Raw genomic sequence first — 17622 nt, forward strand, 5'->3', positions numbered from 1 at the left:
TCCTCAAGGATGATGCAGTACAAATAGGGCAGTCTCCTTTTCTTGAGGGAAAAACTTCCTCATGCTTTTTAAGCCTCTCTTCTCATGCTGAAACAAAGTCATCCATCCAAAATCATAGGGTTACTCAGCCCAGCAAGGGATATGCGTTTGTCTAATTTGAGGGAAAGTGGCAGGCAGTAATCTGGTCATGCATAGCAAGGCCATTCATGAGTAGAGGATGAACAGAGGTCTGTATGGTACACAGGGAGCACAGCAGTCAAGGACACCAAAGGGAACCAGTATGGCATAGGAAGGGCTCATCTCTCCTACGCAGGGCCCACAATGAGATGTATTTATTGAAATGCATATGGTATGGGTAACAAGTGACCCCTCTGTGGGACCTCTTCCCCTAGAGGTGGGCCAGGCTAAGGACCCAAAAGGGGCAGACAGTCTCTGAAGTGGTAAAAAGGAGCCAAGTGAGAGAAGACCTCCCATACCAAGGCATAGGAGACAATGTGAAATCAGTCTGGGGAAACCAAAGGATTATGGAGCCTGTTGGATGCCTGGTACAGTCTGGTTCTGCTCAGCTGTGGCTGTAGATTTCTCTTCATTGGCCTCCTCCTCTGAAGACAGAATCCTCTTTTCTGCAATTAATCTTTTAACTCCCACCATCCATTGACTGACCTCAGTCACATGGTCAACCATGAGTGAGCGGTGGATGTCATCTGCTGCATCCCACTGGTGGCTTGAAAGCTCTGAGGAGAGAGGTGGGCTGAGCAAGCAGCCTGAAGCAAGTCGTAGCTGCTACTCCTCCCCTCCCAGTCAAAAATCGCAGCACCTATTTCAGCTTGGCCAGCCACAGCAAGATGAGGGACTTAGGCTATACAAAGGGACCCAGCCACACCTTGTACAAGCAGAGCCATCCTCTTCTTTACAGGCATTGACAGCTTCCCTCCAGCCCAGTGTTCCTGCAGCAGAGCCAGGCGTCGGCTGATGTCATCACATACCTGCTTCTGAGAGACAGAAGCCCCCTCCAAGTCAGTGCTGCCAGCCTAACCGAGGCAGGGAAGGCAGTGCCACGTAGGAAGCACCTGCTTTCTCAGGCCCAAGAACTTTACACTCAGTCTTAGAGTTATGGTTCTTCAAAGATTAGAGGCCCCACTGAGATGCTGATGAAATCTATGGATCTCCTTCCAAGAAAAATGCATATGTGGCTAGAATTTTAAAATTTCTAGTTTCTCAGATGCTCAGAAATTCATTCTAAAGTGCTACTTTACAAATAAGTAAACTAAGGACCAAAGAGGTGAAGATCACTCTGTTACTGTCCTTTAAGACTCGTCAGATCCCTTGCCTCAAGAGAACTTAGGAAACATTATAGATAGAAAAAGGGAGTTTCCCTCTCCCTCCCTGAACATAAAATCAACAAGATTTGCTCTAAATGACCTAGAGGGTACAAAAATGAGGAAGTTATTGCTAATGGGAGTTAAATTCAACTCTTGTTCCTACAAGCCTCTTCTACTGAAGACTGTGAACCCTGCCAAACCATGTGTTCATTTTTCTAGGAAGTCCTTAGATTCTGAAGGGGTCCCTAACTCAGAAAGGGTTAAGAGCCATTGCCCATAGGGTCAGAAAGTCTACTTTTGGGAGCCATACCTGCACCTGGTGGTCATCAGAGCTTTCCCACTTACCTTTGTGTGGCCACGGCAATCCTCCAATGCCTGTTCCAAAGGTGTCAGCACATCTTCCGGCAGAGTCTCAGACTCAACAACTGGGAAATTTGTGGGCTGTGTGCTGGAGGGAGGAGAACTCCCCACAAGTGGTGGCCTGGAAGCCTTATTTGAAGGAGGTGGAGGTCCCATTGGGGGAGCCCCAGGAGAAGTCTCAGAGGTGGGGACTGAAAAGGTAAAGCAAGATAAAGCAAACATGGCTTAAATAGGTAAGAAGTTCAATTCTAACTTCATCCCTTCTAAGGAGGGTTACTCTGCAACAACACATTCATTAGAAATGTGTGTTTATAAAGTCCCTGCGATGCATCAGACAATGTGCAAGGTGCCAGAAATAGAGTAGTAAACCAGACAGATTAGGTTCCTGACTTCAGAGACCTTAAATTCTAGAGGAAGACGGGAAAAAAAGAAAGAAAATTACCAAGTTACGTTGTGTGGTACAAAGAAATAAAACATGATGTGATAAAGAGGAGTATTAGAGGGACCTACCCAGACTGACTGTTCAAGGAAGGCCTCCTAAGATGACATTTAAATTTATCTCAGCTCACATCTAATGTGACATATGGCAAGTTACCTTTAACCTCCAAGTTTGGGTTCCACTTCCATAAAATGGTGATATTATAGTACTAGCACTTATTTCACAGGGTTGCAGTGATGATTAAGAACACAGGTACAGCTGCTAGTGTGTAGCAAAAATGTGCTCACAAAGTTAAGAACTAATGGATGAGATAGATGCAGCCATAAAGAGCTGAAGGAACAGTATACTAGGTAAAGGTAAGGGCAGTGCCCAAGAGGTGGAAAAGTCCTGACTTGTTCAAGGAACAGAAAAAAGGCCTGTGTGGCTGGAAATTATTAACACTGAAAAAAGTAGTATGAGCTTTCTCTGGAGAAGTAAGCAGGGATCCAGACCCCTACAGGGCTTTGGAGGAGTTTGGTCTTGAGCCTAATGATGACGGACAGCCACTGCAGGTTTATAAAAACAAAGGGTGATGTCAATAGACTTGTTTTTTATGATGTTCATTCACTCTGTATGGCCTGTGAAAAGCTGGTGAGAATAGGTCAAGAAGGGGAGGGACACCAGTTGAGAGGTTAACAGTAGTTCAGGAAAGAGAATACTAGCATGAACTAGAGTTAAAGAGTAGATGAGGGGAAACAGAGTGGTCTCAGATTTATTTAGAAGAAGGTAGAAGAGGACTTGATGGAACAGGGGGTGAAGGAGAGAGGAGCCAAGGACAACTCTTGGTCTCTGACTTTAATAATGGGATGGTGGAATCACTATGGAAAATGAGAATACTGGAGGAGAAAAGTCAAAAGTTACTTCTAGGTATCAACATCCACATGGATGATTAACTCACCTGATTTGGTCTCTCGATTTGACCTCACCTCCAATGATCATTTTTTTTCCACCCTACTTCAGCCTCTCGCCCCTGGCTGCCTTATTCTCAACAACACCGTGCCACTTCCAAAATCTGACCACCTCTCCTACCCTTCCAGCTCAGCTACTCAGATTTTTGAGGTGCATTAAAATCACTCCTTTAATGCTCTTATCTCACTTATCCCCTCCCATTGTCCCACTTACCTGGTAAACCCAACTTGCCTGCAATTGTTGGGAGGAAAACAACCATGCTGATGAGTCACACTTTAAATTCATAGCTACAGATTTTAAAAGGCATCCAACATTGCCTGGAAATCCTGTACTTTGCCTCATTTTCCTACTCTTCAGAACGGCTGTTTTCACATCTCCTAAACTTTTCTACCTTCTTCCTTTCTTTTCCTGCAGTCTCTGTCCTTTTGACCATGCCTCATATTTCACTGAGAAAATAAGAGGTCACAAATAGGAACACCCCCACCTTCTCACCACCAATTCTACTAACCCACCTGCATCTGGCTGCTTTCATTCCTCCTCTAATAAATGAAGGTTCCTGCTCTATCAGAGGCTATCTCCCCAGCTGAACTCTGCATCCCTAACTCTCTTGCTTTCTCTGGGCTTCCATCCTGCAGTTATCCCTTTTCTCCTACACCATCAGTTCTCCTTCTCTACCATATTATCTCATCAGCATACTAAACCCTCCCTTACCTCACAGTCATCCCCAGACACTGCCTCATTTCTCATCTCTGCTTCACAGCAGAATTTCTTCTGTGAGCTAACTACAGTTACTCTCTCTACTTCTTTTCATATTTTCTCCTCAGCCCATTCCTGACAGGTTTCTGCTCTCATCACTCCCGACTGCTTTTGTTAGGGTCACCAGTGATCACTATGTTTGTCAAATCAAGTGGTCCCTTTTCTCCTCTGACTTGACCTTTCAGCAGCATTCATCAGGGTTCGTCAAGATGTTACCCTCTCCCAGAGTAAATTTTACTTTTCTTCTTACTTCTTTGGCCACTTCTCAGTGTCCTTTGCTAATTCCTTTTCTGTTCAACCTTGAAATGCTAAAGAGCCTTAGGGCTCTGGCTTGGATCCTCTTTAGGCCTCTACCCACATACTCTCCTTATTTAAGCCCATAAAATCAAATATCATCCATGTGATAGTGGTGGTGACACATTTCTGTAATTCTAGCCTAGACCTCTCCCCTATTTAGCAGCCCAAATTTAACATGGCCAAAACAGAAACCTTGCTTTTCCCCTCCCCTCAAAACCTAGTCATCCCATATCATTGAACACTACATCCAGTTCCTCAAGCCAAAAATACAAGTTACAGTGCTGCTTCTTTCACCTCACCTAGGACATCTACTCATTCCTATTGACTTTCTCCATAACATATCCCATATCCATCCAATTCCTACCATAACATATCCCATATCCATCCAATTCCTGTACTCCCACCCTTGTCCGAATCATTACAACTTACCTATGTTAGCATAATAGCCCCTTAATTTGTCTATCCACTTCTTCCTTAAAATCTGTTTTCCACATAACAGACACATTGATCTTTTTTTTTTTAATGTAAATCAATGTTTCTCAACCTGGGGAGATTCTGTCCCCACAGTAAACGTCTAGAGACGCTTTTGGCTGTCACAACTGGGTGGGTGCTACTGGCATCTAGTGGGTAGAGGCCAGGGATGCTGCAGACATCCTACAATATATGGGACAGTCCCTCACAAAAAAGAATTATCTGGCCCAAAATATCAGTAGTGCTAAGGTTAAGAAACTGGTTTATATCGTTCCTCTGCAATGTTACGGGTGTGGCTAACAGAGGAGTTGAAAAGAGACCACACTTTCCTATTAGCCTGGGAAATGCTCAGGGAGAAAGAAACCACCCTTCTCTACTTAACATTTTTCAGTGGCTTCCCACTTTATGTAAATTAAAATATGAATTCCTTGTCCTGATTTACAAAAACCCACTATGGGGGTGAGGGTATAGGTCAGTGGTAGAGTGCATGCTTAGCATGCATGCATGAGGTACTGGGTTCAATCCCAGAACCTCCATTAAAAAAAAAAAAGAAAGAACGAAAAAGAAAACACTAAAATCTGGCCCCTGCCTACTACTGAGATCTAAATTTCTATCCCTAGTCCACTGTGCTCTAGCCATCAGATGCTCCTTCAGTCTCTGAATTTGTCAAACTTATTCTTAAGACTTCTGCAATAGCTATTTCCAAAGCCTGGAATACTCTTGCACCTGATACTTGTGTGGCTAGCTTTTAAATGTCAACCTTTAGATACCTTAGTTACCAGTCACTCTCACATCACCTTGTTTTTCTCTGTAGAGCCCTCACCACTGTTTCCTCTATCTGCAAAGCTATAGTGTGGACTCTACAAAAATAGAAAACTTTTATCTTGTTGACTGCTTTCTAGTTCGCCTTCAAACACAGTAGGTGCTCAGTAGATGATACTGATTAAATGAACGAATAACACATTAAATCTGAGGTGGTTATCATACAGCCAAGTGAAGATGCAGAACACACAAATGGGTATACCACTACGTTCTGTGAAAAGATCCATGTTGGAAATAAAATTAGAAAAACAATATATAGGATGAGATCACCTAAGGCGAAAACACAGTCTTTTGAGGCCAGCGCACCAATTATCGACCTGGGCAGTAAAAAAGGGCCTGAACGGAGCCCCTTTGTGGAGCACCAAGCTCTCTCCACAGGAAGTCCTTTTCGAAACGCAAGAGACCCAAAGGCCAGGCTTATTCCTGGCACCGCCCATTCTCGGCGGGTCTCCGCGCACAGGGCCCCCACCCACCTCTGGGGGATCCATCCTGGGGAGCGGCGACCCTCTTCGTGAGCGGCGTACGCTTGGGTCCGCCAGCCTGGATCTGCAGCCCGTATGAGAACTGCGGCGGATCGTTCCAGCCGCGCTCCTTGTTGCCTGCAAAGGTAAGAGGACGCGTGAAGCAAGCCCGGGGAAGACAGAGGGTCCGCACCCCGCGCAGTACTCGCCCCTAGCCAGGGCAGGGAGAAGACCCAGCGCCCCTAGCCCGGCCGCCGCGCTCACCCGGCTTCACGTACAGCTCCGCCATCTCCACTTCCGCACGGCCAGCGGGGCAGTACGTCACTTCCAGGGCGGCCGCACTCCCAAGCCGCTGGGGCCACGCCCCTAGCCGGGCCGGCTGCCTGGAGCACTCGTGGTTGGACGGTTGTTCAGACACGCAAGGAGCCGTTGTCGAGACCCTGCGCCAACTCCCTAAGGGACTTCAAATCTATCCCAGCTAATAACGCACAGAGCCCCGACCACACGGCACCAAAGGGGGCTGTTCTCCAGAAAATAGCGCTCTAAGAGCCCAAGTCCTCTGAGAGTCCCCCCTCTCCGTGTTTCACAGTTGCTATCAGGAGCAAGTTTAAACCTCCAGAATCTCCCGCCCCACTGTAATCTAGGCAGGTGTCCACTGCCCTGAACATTTACACTCACTAGGCTGGAATATATGTATCAGGAAGCCTATTAATGTCTCAGGCCAAGTTAAGTGTCTCGTCTGAGCTCCCACAACCCTCGGAGATTTCCTAGCCGTGCTACATTTTGTCTTCGGTCTTGTTTATTTGGGTCTTATTTGACAGTCTCAGAAGGTGGAACCCCTGACTATTTTATCCCCAGGTGTACCTTAGTGCCTAGCACAGAGGAAACCTTAGGGAATATATCTGCTATATGAAGTCAGATTTTTAGCACATCCATGCCGTCACGTGACTACAGGCAGCCACCAATACCAAGCACAGACGCAGACACTCACCTCATACAGGCTGTTAACTCTCAACCCAGTACAAGGTCCAATACCATTCAAAACCAGTGAAGTCACTGGGATTTTTATTTGTACTGATTTTGCTATAAAGTGTTGCTGAGGTAGAGCCAACTGTCCCAGGCTGGACAGGGGCAAGGAATGCAGGGACCCAGGGAAAGGTGAGCCTTGGGCCTACGCTGTGGTGCACGGCCTCTCATCATCCTTATAAACAATAGATTGGGCAATAAATAGAGGGTAGTCAAGGGTCAGTGGGGCAGGCAGAGAAGGCTCCAAGGGGTGAGAGCTGCAGACCCCTGGGGAATGAAGGGGTAGAGTTGGGCATCCAGAGCCTCCTTCCCCAGTCCTCCTGGATTAATTTAGGGCATGTGGAGCAGAGAGGGTTTCAGCCGGAAGGCATCAAGAAAAGAGAAGACACCCCGCTTTCGTGGGGCTGCCCCTGCACCCCCAACCCCTCCTTTGAGCAGGGGAAGGGGCAGGGAACCTCCTGGGGAATCCACAGAGCTGGTCCGCTTGAGCCGCAGGCGGGCACGGGCCTGGGCACCCCAGGCCTTGCCTCGGGCTGCAGAGGCCACAAGACACTTCTGGTACTGAACCTAGGGAGAAGGGGAATGTGAGAATCCAGCTTGCTCCTTTCTGCCTCTGGACTCCCTGAAAGTTTCAGAAGGACAGGGAACCAGCCAAGGCTTCAATATGAAATGAAGCTGGTGGTCTGCCACATCTGGAGCCCCCACAACATTTCCAGGTAGCTCAATAACTTAACCATTAACGATCACTATGCTGACTCTCCCCCATCTCTCACTGCAGTGGACTGGTGCCTGGCCAAGTGGACTCCCAAGTCAAGGGGAGGTTCTGCAACCCACACTCCATTCCCAGTGCAACTGCCCCAATCTTCTCTCATTTGAACTCAATACATCCTAAATGGTCTTCCTACTTCTCCTGTGTCTTCCAAATCTTTTACCCATATAGCTTAAGTGGTCTTCCTAATCCACAAACTTGACTTTACTGTCCTGCTCAAGACCTTTCAATGGCTCAAATGCCTCCAGATAAAATAAACTCATCACTCTACCCTGTAAGTTCCATGATCTGTGTTCTGCCATTCTTTCTGCCCCTATCTCTCACTCCATCCCCACTTGCACTCCAGACAGACTAGACTCTTTCAGATACTCTAATTCCACTGCCATCCCTCTCACTTTCACAGCTGGAGTTCCCTGTACATGGTAACACCTTCTGTCCCACTCCCTTTCACCTGGGTTAACTTCCTCCTTGAACCTTCAGCTCTCAGTTTTCTATCACCTCTTTCAGGTAGCTTTCTTGGACCCCTGAAGGGGCCATCTCCTCCATCATCTTGTGGTGTACAACTTCTTTCTAGTCTGTCTCTGCTCTAACCTGAATGTTCTGTGAGGACAAAGGCTGTGCCCTCTATACACTGACTTCCCAGGGTCAAGTATGGTTGAGTTCCAGCAAGCACTCACATTTGAGTTAATAAGTAAACTGAACTGAGTGCAAATGTCCCACACTCAAATGCCCACAGCTGCCAGAAAATAACCTAAATGAGACAAAACAGGATCAATGCTCACCGTACAAGGTATAGCCCCCACACTATTCCAGCTGAATGCTGAAATATATACATGTGGATCCAAGTATCAGAACTTCCGATATTTTAAGATAAACAGGAATAGCAATGATTATGTGAAATGTCCTGGCCTTACAATACTGGCAACTAACTAAAACTTACTAGAAAAAGCTTAAGAGCCAAATAAACTACTGCTGAACCATAGTCAGCCCTGGGATGGCTGGTTTGTGATGTCACCAGTACAGAGCAGCTGCAGGGCAATCCCACACACCAATTCCCACCCCTGACTCACCATGCAAGCAGCCTGCACAGCTTCGGAGAGTCCCCCTGCATGGGGCTGGCACCAGAAGGCCGCACACTGGAAGCTCTGACGGCCCAGGTCAGCAATGAGGCCAAAGGTGTGTGGGTCACGGCCAACGCCAATAAAGGTCACAAGGCGCACAGGGCACTGCCACAGTGGCTCCTCCTCTGCACCAGCCTCTGCCTGCCCAAATCAGGGCTAGTCACTAGAGGGCCAGGTACTGGCTGGACCCACTGAGCACTTCCAGCAGCAACTAATAACCCCTCAGCATCCCCGCCTACCCCTCCACAGCCCCCCACTTCACCTTCTTCTGGCTGGTACCTGAATAGGATGTGCAGTCATGAGAGAGTCAGACACACTGAGTATGGCAGGGACCCAGGTATCCTGGTCCCCGCGGGTGGTGAGAGCACCAATGGCCTCGTTCAGCACGTCCATGCCTAGGGGAGGGGAACATGCCCACCATGGTGTCTCCCAGGCATACAAAAGGAAAGGATCTGCAAGGAACGTCTACGCCCCTCTCACTGACTTAGGATTCAGAGATGGAAACAGAATAGCTGGGGCCAGGCTTAGCATCCTGAACTAAGAAGAGTGGTACACTTCAGGCTATGGAGGGCCAGGGGAGCACTCACCCACCTTCCCCTTATCTTATGCAGCCCACCCCTCCAGCCCACTCAGTCCTCACCCATGGCTTTGGTGACTGGCAGGGTCCCGATGTACAGTGCCTCGTATGTCTGAGCTGCCTGGCTCACGGCATCCAATAGCTCCACTGAAATATATACACCATGCTGGCCGGGGTACTCTCTCAATGACCCCTTTCTCCACCTTTCTGAGGGAACTGGAGCTAGTAGAAAAAAGGTCATGGATGCTCCTCCAATTTAGGGTTTGGGATCCCTAGGACAAGGACACCTCTGAAGTCCTCTGTCTCCAAAGAAATACTAAATAACCATGAGCCGCCCCCAATTTTTCACCAAAGCAGCCTGTTGCTGCAACGTGGCACCCCACTCCCCATACCTTGCCGAGGCAGGTCTTCAGGGGTGATGGGGTCTAGTGAGCAGCAAGGGGAATCACCACTGACTCCTACTCGCTCTGACAAGATCTGAAACACAACGTAGCCAGCATGAGGTGCAGGGAGGAAGAAGTGAGGTCAGGGAGCCAACACCACCCTGCCACAACCATCTTAGCAGCTTCAGACCCAGCTACATACCCACATTCCCTGCCCCACTCCTGGCCCTTACCTGGGCACAGAGCCCATGTAGGGCACTGGCAATGGCCTTGGCAGGGACGTCACAGCGAAACACATGGCACTTGAGCATACAGCTGTCTTTATCACCCGCCACAAAAGCGAAGTCCCTGGCAAGGTCAGAGATGGGGCTAGGGCAGGGGCAGAGATCCAGCTGGGAAAGCTAGGTAGGGGCAAAGGCCTAGCTAGAGTGCCTGCAGAAGGCTGGAAAGTCAGGGGTATGGCAAGGATGGAACAGGGAGGGCAGGGCTGGGGCTCCAGGGACCTGGCTGTCACTCACCTGTCACTGTTCCAGAAGCATGTGGGAGCACAGGAGAAAATCAGCCCAGCCTCTCAGGCTCTCCCCCATCCGTCCCTGCTGAGCCAGGCCCACCCTCCCCAACCAGAGCTGGACCAGGCAGGTGAGGCAGAGCTCGGGTCCATGTCAGAGGATCTGTGTCCAGGGGTTCAAGTACAGGGGATCAGCATCAGTGGGGATCACAGCCTGTAAGGGGGAGGGACGAGCAACTCTCACTTTGAGGGATGCAGGGGTCCTCACCGGCCCTTGGAGCTGCCCACACCCCATACACGGATGTGCACCAGAGGCTGGCAGTGGATCAGACTGCGGTCCAGGGGATTCACCAGGCTCATGGCATCCTTCTTCAGGATCATCAGCATGTTCTGGCCCTGCCAAGGAGAAGCCAACCCGGAGCTCAGATGAAGGCGGTTGCCATGAGGAACAGACAATTCAGGGACAACCACCTCTGCTGGATGCTGGGCTGCACTCTTTGAAGGGCCAGCCAGCTCACCTCGCCCCAGGCACCATCTGGGGGCTGGCTCTGACTGCGGGTCTGGGCCAGCTGCTGGATGCAGTTATTGACTGCGATACTGCTCTTCCCTGGTACCAGATCCTCTTCAGGTACCTCTACCCAGCCCAGAGACCGGACTGCAAAGCACTGACAGGTTAGAAGAAAGGACAGGAGGACCCTGAGTGAGTAGAGGTGAAGTAGGGTGGGAGCTCCCACAGGTTCCACACATAAAAACCCTCTGATACCTCCTCCCTTCACCCTCCATCACCTCTTAGCCCAAACACCCTCCTGACCTTTCCTTTGGGACCCTCCCCAATGCCCTCTGACCCGTCACTACCTTAGCCCCTGGCTCCACTCTCTGGATGTAGGAGTCTTCACCATACCAGGACAGAGAGTTACTGGAATAGAGCAGAGCTGGTAAGAGGACCACACTTCCTACAGAAGGGACACTAGTGAGGACTAGACTACTTGATATGCACAAGACATGGCATAAGACCCAGAATATAGTGTCCCAAATATAACATCAGAGTGGGACAAGGTCCAGGACAAATGTAACCTAGAGCATGGCTTTGAATTTGGGAAGGAATTTAAGACACAGAACATAGAATAAAACTTATAAACATGGAGCAGGGTCCAAAATGTGGACCAGAGCCCCAAATGAGGACAAGAAAACCATAGAACACAGGACAGGAACCTCCATGAACAGAACCTAGGGTAGTGTCCAAGGTCTAGAACATGATAGGTTCAGGACCCAGAATATGTAAAACAATTTTTAACAAAAACAGCTTGAAACAAGAAACAAAACTTAAAACACTAGGAGAGTCAAGATTATGGAACAGAGCCAAGAACACAGAACAGAGTCCTAAACATGGGATAGAGTCCAGAACCTGGGCTGGAAAGCAGACTGTGGGTCCAGCTGCATCTTTGAGTGCCATAGAACACCAAGCCTTTCATTTTTGCCTGGTCTATCCCTGTTACCTCCGGTCCAATGAGCTCTCCAGGCTGGAAAAGGATCTCCCCTTGGGGGGCCGAAGTCCCCAGATTCCCTCCGTCCTCTGTAGAGAGGGTGTTAGGTCAGTGTGGCAGCAGGCTTTTGTCCGCACATGAGCTCAGGCCCCCTCCTCAAACTCCACCTACCGTGCCTGGGTCCTCTGCATCTCCTGGCTCCCAGGTTGGGCGCTGCCACTGGGTGCTACCGCTGGGTACATGCCAATAGTAAGTACCTGCAGCATCACGGATCTTCCTCCAGCCAGGGGGCAGGCCTGGCTCCCCCTCCAGACTCTGGTCCCCCCACAAATCATCTACCGGAACACGGGATTGGAGAGGGAGGAGATATATGCGAACTTACAATACACTTTGTCAAAACCCTTCCTCCAAACCAAAAGGGACAACCTTTGGGCTGAAGGTCCAGTCTGAGAATCCAGGCTTTCAATCCTGCATATTGCAGTGCAAAGACCAGGGCTCATCTGTCCCCTGGCCCTCACCCCGATACGTACCTACCCCCTCCCTGTCTCTGAGCCTGAGGTAGCGTTTCGCGCTCCCTCGTTCCCCCACCCCTCAGCTCCAGATCTTCCCAACGGGACCCTCCGTGCACACCATCGCAGTTGACCAGAATGATGGCCAGCATGTAATCCTTGCCCAGCATAGCTTTGGTCGCGTCCCCGCCGGCCTTCGCCGGCCCGCACTCAGCCCAGCTCAACTCCGGAGCGGCTGCGCCTACAAGTCCAGCCTCTCTGCGCCGGAATCGGCCGGGCCAGCGGGCGCCGCACAATTACGGGGCGGGGCAGGGGCCGGGTCCCGGAGGCTGAAAAAGACCCGCCGGAGCAGCGCCTCCCGCCGAGAGGTGGCGCGTGTAAACAGGCGTTCGGATCCCAAGTGGCTTCGCGTTTCCGTCCGAGGCTCTGGGGGAGGCGCAAGAACCGCGGCGCACACGCTGACATCACAGCCCAACCGTGAGCTCATCAAGCAGCGGAATATCCGCCAGGCGAACTTGCGCAGAGAGCACACGCACACGAGTGAGATCATTGCGTTTACGTCGTAAACGCGCGCGCGCACGCAGCCTGGGTCCCAACGAGAGAGGTCACGTCATCTGCTAAAAGGAGACCGCCAGGAACGCGCCTCCACCCTTTCCAAAAATGCCCCGGAAGTGCCTCCGCCCCCAGTAAAGATGGCGGTAGCCCTTGCCAGGAGGGAGGCGGTGCTGCGCCTGCGCCACAAGTTCGGCGGGGAAAATGGCGGATGACAAGGTGAGTGAACGTGGGGTTCTCTGCAGTTAGGGGTGCTCTTCACAGCTTCTGAGTCCTGGGGCGAGGCGACAACTGGAGCGACTCGTGGGTGGGATTGCCCCTTGTTCCTCCTGAGGGCAGGTATTACTCCTGTCGACTACCTCAATAGTGGAGAGTCGGAGCACTACGCGAGGCAAGCGTAGCCGGAGGTCCCCCGGGTGTCCCCACCTGGCACCGTCACTAGTTAACTTGCATACACTCCTAACTTTGCCCTATTCCCTGGCCCCCAAAATTCCCTTCCAGAGACAAGGAGTTTCCAGTCCACACGGACACTCACATCCGCATTCGCACACACTAATTTCATACTTAGTGGGGCCAAAATAAGTCAGTTCATTTACCCACACTCCTGCAGACAGCCACCTTCCTTCTCCCCTCCACCCACCAAACCCCAGCTTATCCAGTCACACATTCAATTTGGGGTGGCCTTGAGGGGAAAGGGGGAGAAGCCTAGGCAGAAATCACGTTTACCCCCAGATTGTCCAGGGAACTGCCTCAGGCTATTACTCATCATTAGTCTTGAAGTTCAGCACCACCCACACATTTACTTGCAGTCCCTGTGTTAGGCTGCGGGAGGCTACCCACCACCTTCAGGTAGCTTATAGTCACTACTGCTTGCCTGATAAACCTAACTGAAGGTTCCCTAGCTGTCCCTCCTGCCTTCCCTATACACTGCTTGCTATACAAAATTTCTTGTAAGGGTTGTTGTAAGTTACCAATGCAGATCCCATCTGTCACCCCTTCCCTGGCCCCTATACGAATTCTTTAATTTTCAATCCCTTTCTTCCTTTATTAATCACTGTCATCTCAGGGAGGCTTTATAGGAAGTTTTTCAGACTCACTCCTCCCTGCTCCCAGTCTCTGATAGACTTGAGTAGGGATGGGGCTGGGTCAGCCTTCTGGAGCCAGCCTCTCCCTTGTCCTAGGATTCTCTGCCCAAGCTTAAGGACCTGGCATTTCTCAAGAACCAGCTTGAGCGCCTGCAGCAGCGTGTGGAAGACGAAGTCAGCAGTGGTGTGGGCCAGGTAAGGCTGTGCCTGCCCCCCACCCCTTAAGCTTCATGGCCAATATGCTTTCAAATGTGTGGTAGAGACTTATTCAGCAAATGGTTGGTTATTAAGGGCCTGTTCTCTGTGACCCCTCTTCCTCCCAGGAAAGTTTCCCTGAGAAAATGGCATTTGAACTCGGTTTTTGTTTTTTTTTTTCAATTGATAACTCTCAGATCTCAATCTGCATCCCAGATCACTCTTTCCTGAGATCCATGTGTACCAAGAGGTCACATAGCACAGTGATTAAATGAACAATTTCTGGAGCCAGAGTGCTTAGTGTTGAATCCTAGCTCCTCTATTAATAATGTGACTATACATAAGTTACTTAATCTCTCTTCCTCAGTTTCCTAGTCTGTAAAATGGGCATAATACCATATTATATCAATGCTAGGAAGGATTTTTTTTTTTTGTTATGAACCCAGGACCTCATGCATGCTAAGCACGCACTCTACCACTGAGCTATACCCTCCCCCGAACTGGGATCTTAAATCTTAGGAGTTAACTAGGTGATGAGGGGGAAGAGGGAACATTTCAGGCAGATGGAATAGCATAGGCAAATCCCTTGTGGTGGGAGGTAGGATGGTGTAGCAGTTCAGTTTGGCTGCAGCAGTGGGGGAGTGTGCTAGGAAATGAGACGGGAAGCAGGCAGGGGTCAGATTCTTCAGGGACCTCTTTCTCAGTAGGATTCTGTGGTTAGAGCCTTCTAACCACAGGGTTCTGGCATTGTGTGATCAGGACTTCTAGGTTCTTTTTCTGCCTCCAGAATCTTCAGAAAATCTTTGGAGAGCATACTACAGCTTTCCTGAGTAAGGAGGAGCAGGTGGTGGGATGTGCTAAGCCCCTTGAGTAGCTCCTGACTAGAGAAGGGGAGAGCCTAGCTGAGTTTCCTCCTGCATTTTCCTCCACAGGATGGCTCGCTCTTGTCCTCCCCATTCCTCAAGGGCTTCCTGGCTGGTTACGTGGTGGCCAAACTGAGGGCATCGGCAGTATTGGGCTTTGCCGTGGGCACCTGCACTGGCATATATGCAGCGCAGGCATATGCTGTGCCCAATGTAGAGAAGACCTTGAGGGACTATCTTCGATCACTGCGCAAGGGGCCCGACTAGCTCTGGATCCCATGAGGGAGGCAGGATGACCAGCTGGGGCCTGCAGGCGGAAGCCTTCCAGCCACAGATGCCGCCCCTGGCCTCCCGGGCTTTCACCCATTTGCTCACTCCAGCTTTCCTGCTGCCTTCATCCTCACTTCCCTTCCTGCAGAGGCTGTACAGTGGCTCATCAGCCAGCACCCTGGACTCCTTCCCTCCATAACCCCACGGGACTGGCCCCAAGACTGGCTTCTAGGGCCACCAACCCTTTCCTCTTCCAGCCCTTGCTGTGGGGTTTGCAGCTGACTCTGATTCTCAGTATCTCTCTGGCAATGTACCACAGCTCCTCACCCCTGGGAGCCAGCTCCATAACTTGATTTTCCCCAGATGCATCACAGTCCCCGTTGTCCCCTTGCCAGCTACACAGGCCACCCAAGGTCTAGTTTGGGCATGAATGTAGAGGACGGGGGTATGCCAGGCCTGGGCCGTCCCAGGCAGGCCCGCTGGACCCTGATGCTACTCCTGTCCACTGCCATGTACGGGGCCCATGCCCCATTGCTGGCGCTGTGCCATGTAGACGGCCGCATGCCCTTCCGGCCCTCCTCGGCCGTACTGCTGACTGAACTGACGAAGCTGCTACTGTGCGCCTTCTCTCTCCTGGTGGGCTGGCAAGCATGGCCCCAGGGGACCCCACCCTGGCGCCAAGCTGCCCCCTTCGCACTATCAGCCCTGCTCTATGGTGCCAACAACAACCTGGTGATCTATCTTCAACGTTACATGGACCCCAGCACCTACCAGGTGCTGAGCAATCTCAAGATCGGAAGCACAGCCCTGTTCTACTGCCTCTGCCTCCGACACCGCCTCTCCGCACGCCAGGGCTTAGCACTGCTGCTGCTGATGGCAGCGGGAGCCTGCTATGCAGCTGGTGGCCTCCGGGACCCTGGGAACACGCTTCCTGGGCCCCCTTCAGCAGCTGCTGCGGGCCCCATGCCCCTGCATATCACTCCACTGGGACTGCTTCTTCTCATCCTGTACTGCCTCATCTCAGGCTTGTCTTCCGTGTACACAGAGCTGCTCATGAAACGACAGCGGCTGCCCCTGGCCCTTCAGAACCTCTTCCTCTACACTTTTGGTGTGCTCCTGAACCTAGGTCTGCATGCAGGTGGCGGCCCCGGCCCAGGCCTCCTGGAGGGCTTCTCGGGTTGGGCAGCGCTTGTCGTGCTGAGCCAAGCACTCAATGGACTGCTCATGTCAGCCGTCATGAAGCACGGCAGCAGCATCACGCGCCTCTTCGTTGTGTCCTGCTCACTAGTGGTCAATGCTGTGCTCTCAGCAGCCCTGCTGCGGCTGCAGCTCACAGCTGCCTTCTTCCTAGCCACACTGCTCATCGGCCTGGCTGTGCGCCTGTACTATGGCAGCCGCTAGCCCCTGACCTAACCCCACCCTGGGTCTTGACCTGTAGGTTGGGTGCCACCATCAGAGCCACCTCCCAATCCTCCCTCCTTCCCTTTGGCAGCCCTGAAACAAGTGCCTTGTGAGAAAAGCTGGGTCAGTGAGAGCAGCCACGTTAGTCTCTGAGCTGGGTGGATGAAGAGTTATCCCTGGGAGACTCGAAGGCTGGGTTTGATTAAGGAAACTCTTAACCCACCCTTCCCTGAGTTCTTACGGGCTAAGGAATTAGGAGAGCATCAGTACACAGGCCTGAGAAAAGATACCATTCCTGATGGGAATGGAGGAGGCCCCCTGCCTCATCCTGCATGAATGCAGTCGCTTAAAGTGGGGCGTGGGCAGCAGTTGACCTTCCTTGCCTACTGTGGTCACCCCCACCGACCCACTGCCCCCAGGCCTGGTGCTGGCTGCTCCAGCCCAGCCTTGGCACATGACTCACCCATAATGGATACCCCTCGCCCCCTGCCGACTGTCATGCAGGAAAGCCCAGTTACCACACATCATAACCCCATTACCCAGGCCACTCTGCCATGCTCCCCTAGCTCCAGTAGCGCCTGGAGACAATGCCCCCTGCTCTCTCCACACCCAGCCCTTGTTCTGGAAACCTCAGAGAGGACTGGGGCTTGACTCATCTCAGGGAATGTTGCCCCTGGGCCCTGGTTTAAGCCTATACTCCTGACCTCTCTGTTCACCCCAAGGGCCCTCTCAAAGCCCACTGCCCCCTCTACTGCTCCTAGGAGGTACCATTCTTCCCACTCTGGGTCCTGCCCTTTCCTAGCAGCGTCCCAGCTCTCAACAGCCTGGGGAAAGCTATACACAGAGCGACCTGGGACCAGGCACAGGGAAACTTGTACAGCTCAATCAGTGTCTAACGTGTAAGCAATAAGGTCTTAATAAAGTGTTCCGGGGTGTAGTTTCCTACAATCGGCCCTGATTGTCCTGTGTGTTCTCTGTTGCGTATCTCCTCTCAAGCATAATT

The 17622-nt window shown here is 51.2% G+C and overlaps 4 protein-coding genes across 6 annotated transcripts; 2 read left to right on the top strand and 2 right to left on the bottom strand.

Annotated features, from left to right (window-relative positions):
* Positions 1 to 281: 281 nt before the first annotated feature.
* Positions 282 to 6763, bottom strand: SRA1 (steroid receptor RNA activator 1). The gene is made up of 5 exons (XM_010990716.3): positions 6141 to 6763; positions 5889 to 6014; positions 1668 to 1873; positions 884 to 992; positions 282 to 734 (listed from the first exon to the last, which is right to left on the bottom strand). Exons 1-5 carry the CDS (start codon positions 6163 to 6165, stop codon positions 523 to 525), a joined length of 678 nt encoding a protein of 225 aa, XP_010989018.1. The 5' UTR covers positions 6166 to 6763; the 3' UTR covers positions 282 to 522.
* A 145-nt stretch (positions 6764 to 6908) lies between these two features.
* APBB3 (amyloid beta precursor protein binding family B member 3) lies at positions 6909 to 12739 on the bottom strand. 3 transcript variants are annotated; one of them, XM_010990720.3, is made up of 12 exons: positions 12375 to 12739; positions 11916 to 12079; positions 11757 to 11833; positions 11116 to 11176; positions 10779 to 10925; positions 10529 to 10656; positions 9986 to 10100; positions 9762 to 9846; positions 9433 to 9516; positions 9072 to 9187; positions 8742 to 8933; positions 6909 to 7469 (listed from the first exon to the last, which is right to left on the bottom strand). In XM_010990720.3, the coding sequence occupies exons 1-12, from the start codon at positions 12421 to 12423 to the stop codon at positions 7233 to 7235; spliced, it is 1455 nt and encodes a 484-aa protein (XP_010989022.1). In that variant the 5' UTR covers positions 12424 to 12739; the 3' UTR covers positions 6909 to 7232. The 3 variants fall into 3 exon arrangements, with proteins under 3 accessions (XP_010989022.1, XP_010989020.1, XP_064340433.1); XM_010990718.3 differs by having other exon boundaries at positions 9433 to 9591; XM_064484363.1 differs by lacking the exon at positions 9433 to 9516.
* Positions 12740 to 12877: 138 nt separating this feature from the next.
* LOC116152295 (SLC35A4 upstream open reading frame protein) lies at positions 12878 to 15279 on the top strand. The gene is made up of 3 exons (XM_031449170.2): positions 12878 to 13024; positions 13987 to 14085; positions 15018 to 15279. The coding sequence occupies exons 1-3, from the start codon at positions 13010 to 13012 to the stop codon at positions 15213 to 15215; spliced, it is 312 nt and encodes a 103-aa protein (XP_031305030.1). The 5' UTR covers positions 12878 to 13009; the 3' UTR covers positions 15216 to 15279.
* Positions 15280 to 15436: 157 nt separating this feature from the next.
* SLC35A4 (solute carrier family 35 member A4) lies at positions 15437 to 17572 on the top strand. Its single transcript, XM_010990721.3, has one exon. The coding sequence runs from the start codon at positions 15582 to 15584 to the stop codon at positions 16617 to 16619; it is 1038 nt and encodes a 345-aa protein (XP_010989023.2). The 5' UTR covers positions 15437 to 15581; the 3' UTR covers positions 16620 to 17572.
* The last annotated feature ends 50 nt before the right edge of the window (positions 17573 to 17622 follow it).

The sequence above is a fragment of the Camelus dromedarius genome, chromosome 3, assembly GCF_036321535.1.
Source record: "Camelus dromedarius isolate mCamDro1 chromosome 3, mCamDro1.pat, whole genome shotgun sequence".
Taxonomy (NCBI): Eukaryota; Metazoa; Chordata; class Mammalia; order Artiodactyla; family Camelidae; genus Camelus; species Camelus dromedarius.

What these genes read in the sequence shown, in the direction of transcription:
- SRA1 (XM_010990716.3), bottom strand. Translation starts at nt 6,165, where the DNA reads ATGGCGGAGCTGTACGTGAAGCCGG. An exon ending in CCAGGATGGATCCCCCAGAG is followed by an intron (nt 1,874 to 5,888) that starts GTGGGTGGGGGC and finishes TTACCTTTTCAG; the next exon opens with TCCCCACCTCTGAGACTTCT. An exon ending in GATGGCTCTGCTTGTACAAG is followed by an intron (nt 735 to 883) that starts GTGTGGCTGGGT and finishes CTCTCTCCTCAG; the next exon opens with AGCTTTCAAGCCACCAGTGG.
- APBB3 (XM_010990718.3), bottom strand. Translation starts at nt 12,423, where the DNA reads ATGCTGGGCAAGGATTACATGCTGGCCATCATTCTGGTCAACTGCGAT. An exon ending in GTGGGCAGCTCCAAGGGCCG is followed by an intron (nt 10,101 to 10,528) that starts GTGAGGACCCCT and finishes TGACCTTGCCAG; the next exon opens with GGACTTCGCTTTTGTGGCGG. An exon ending in TACATGGGCTCTGTGCCCAG is followed by an intron (nt 9,847 to 9,985) that starts GTAAGGGCCAGG and finishes GTTGTGTTTCAG; the next exon opens with ATCTTGTCAGAGCGAGTAGG.
- LOC116152295 (XM_031449170.2), top strand. An exon ending in TCAGCAGTGGTGTGGGCCAG is followed by an intron (nt 14,086 to 15,017) that starts GTAAGGCTGTGC and finishes TTTCCTCCACAG; the next exon opens with GATGGCTCGCTCTTGTCCTC.
- SLC35A4 (XM_010990721.3), top strand. Translation starts at nt 15,582, where the DNA reads ATGCATCACAGTCCCCGTTGTCCCCTTGCCAGCTACACAGGCCACCCA.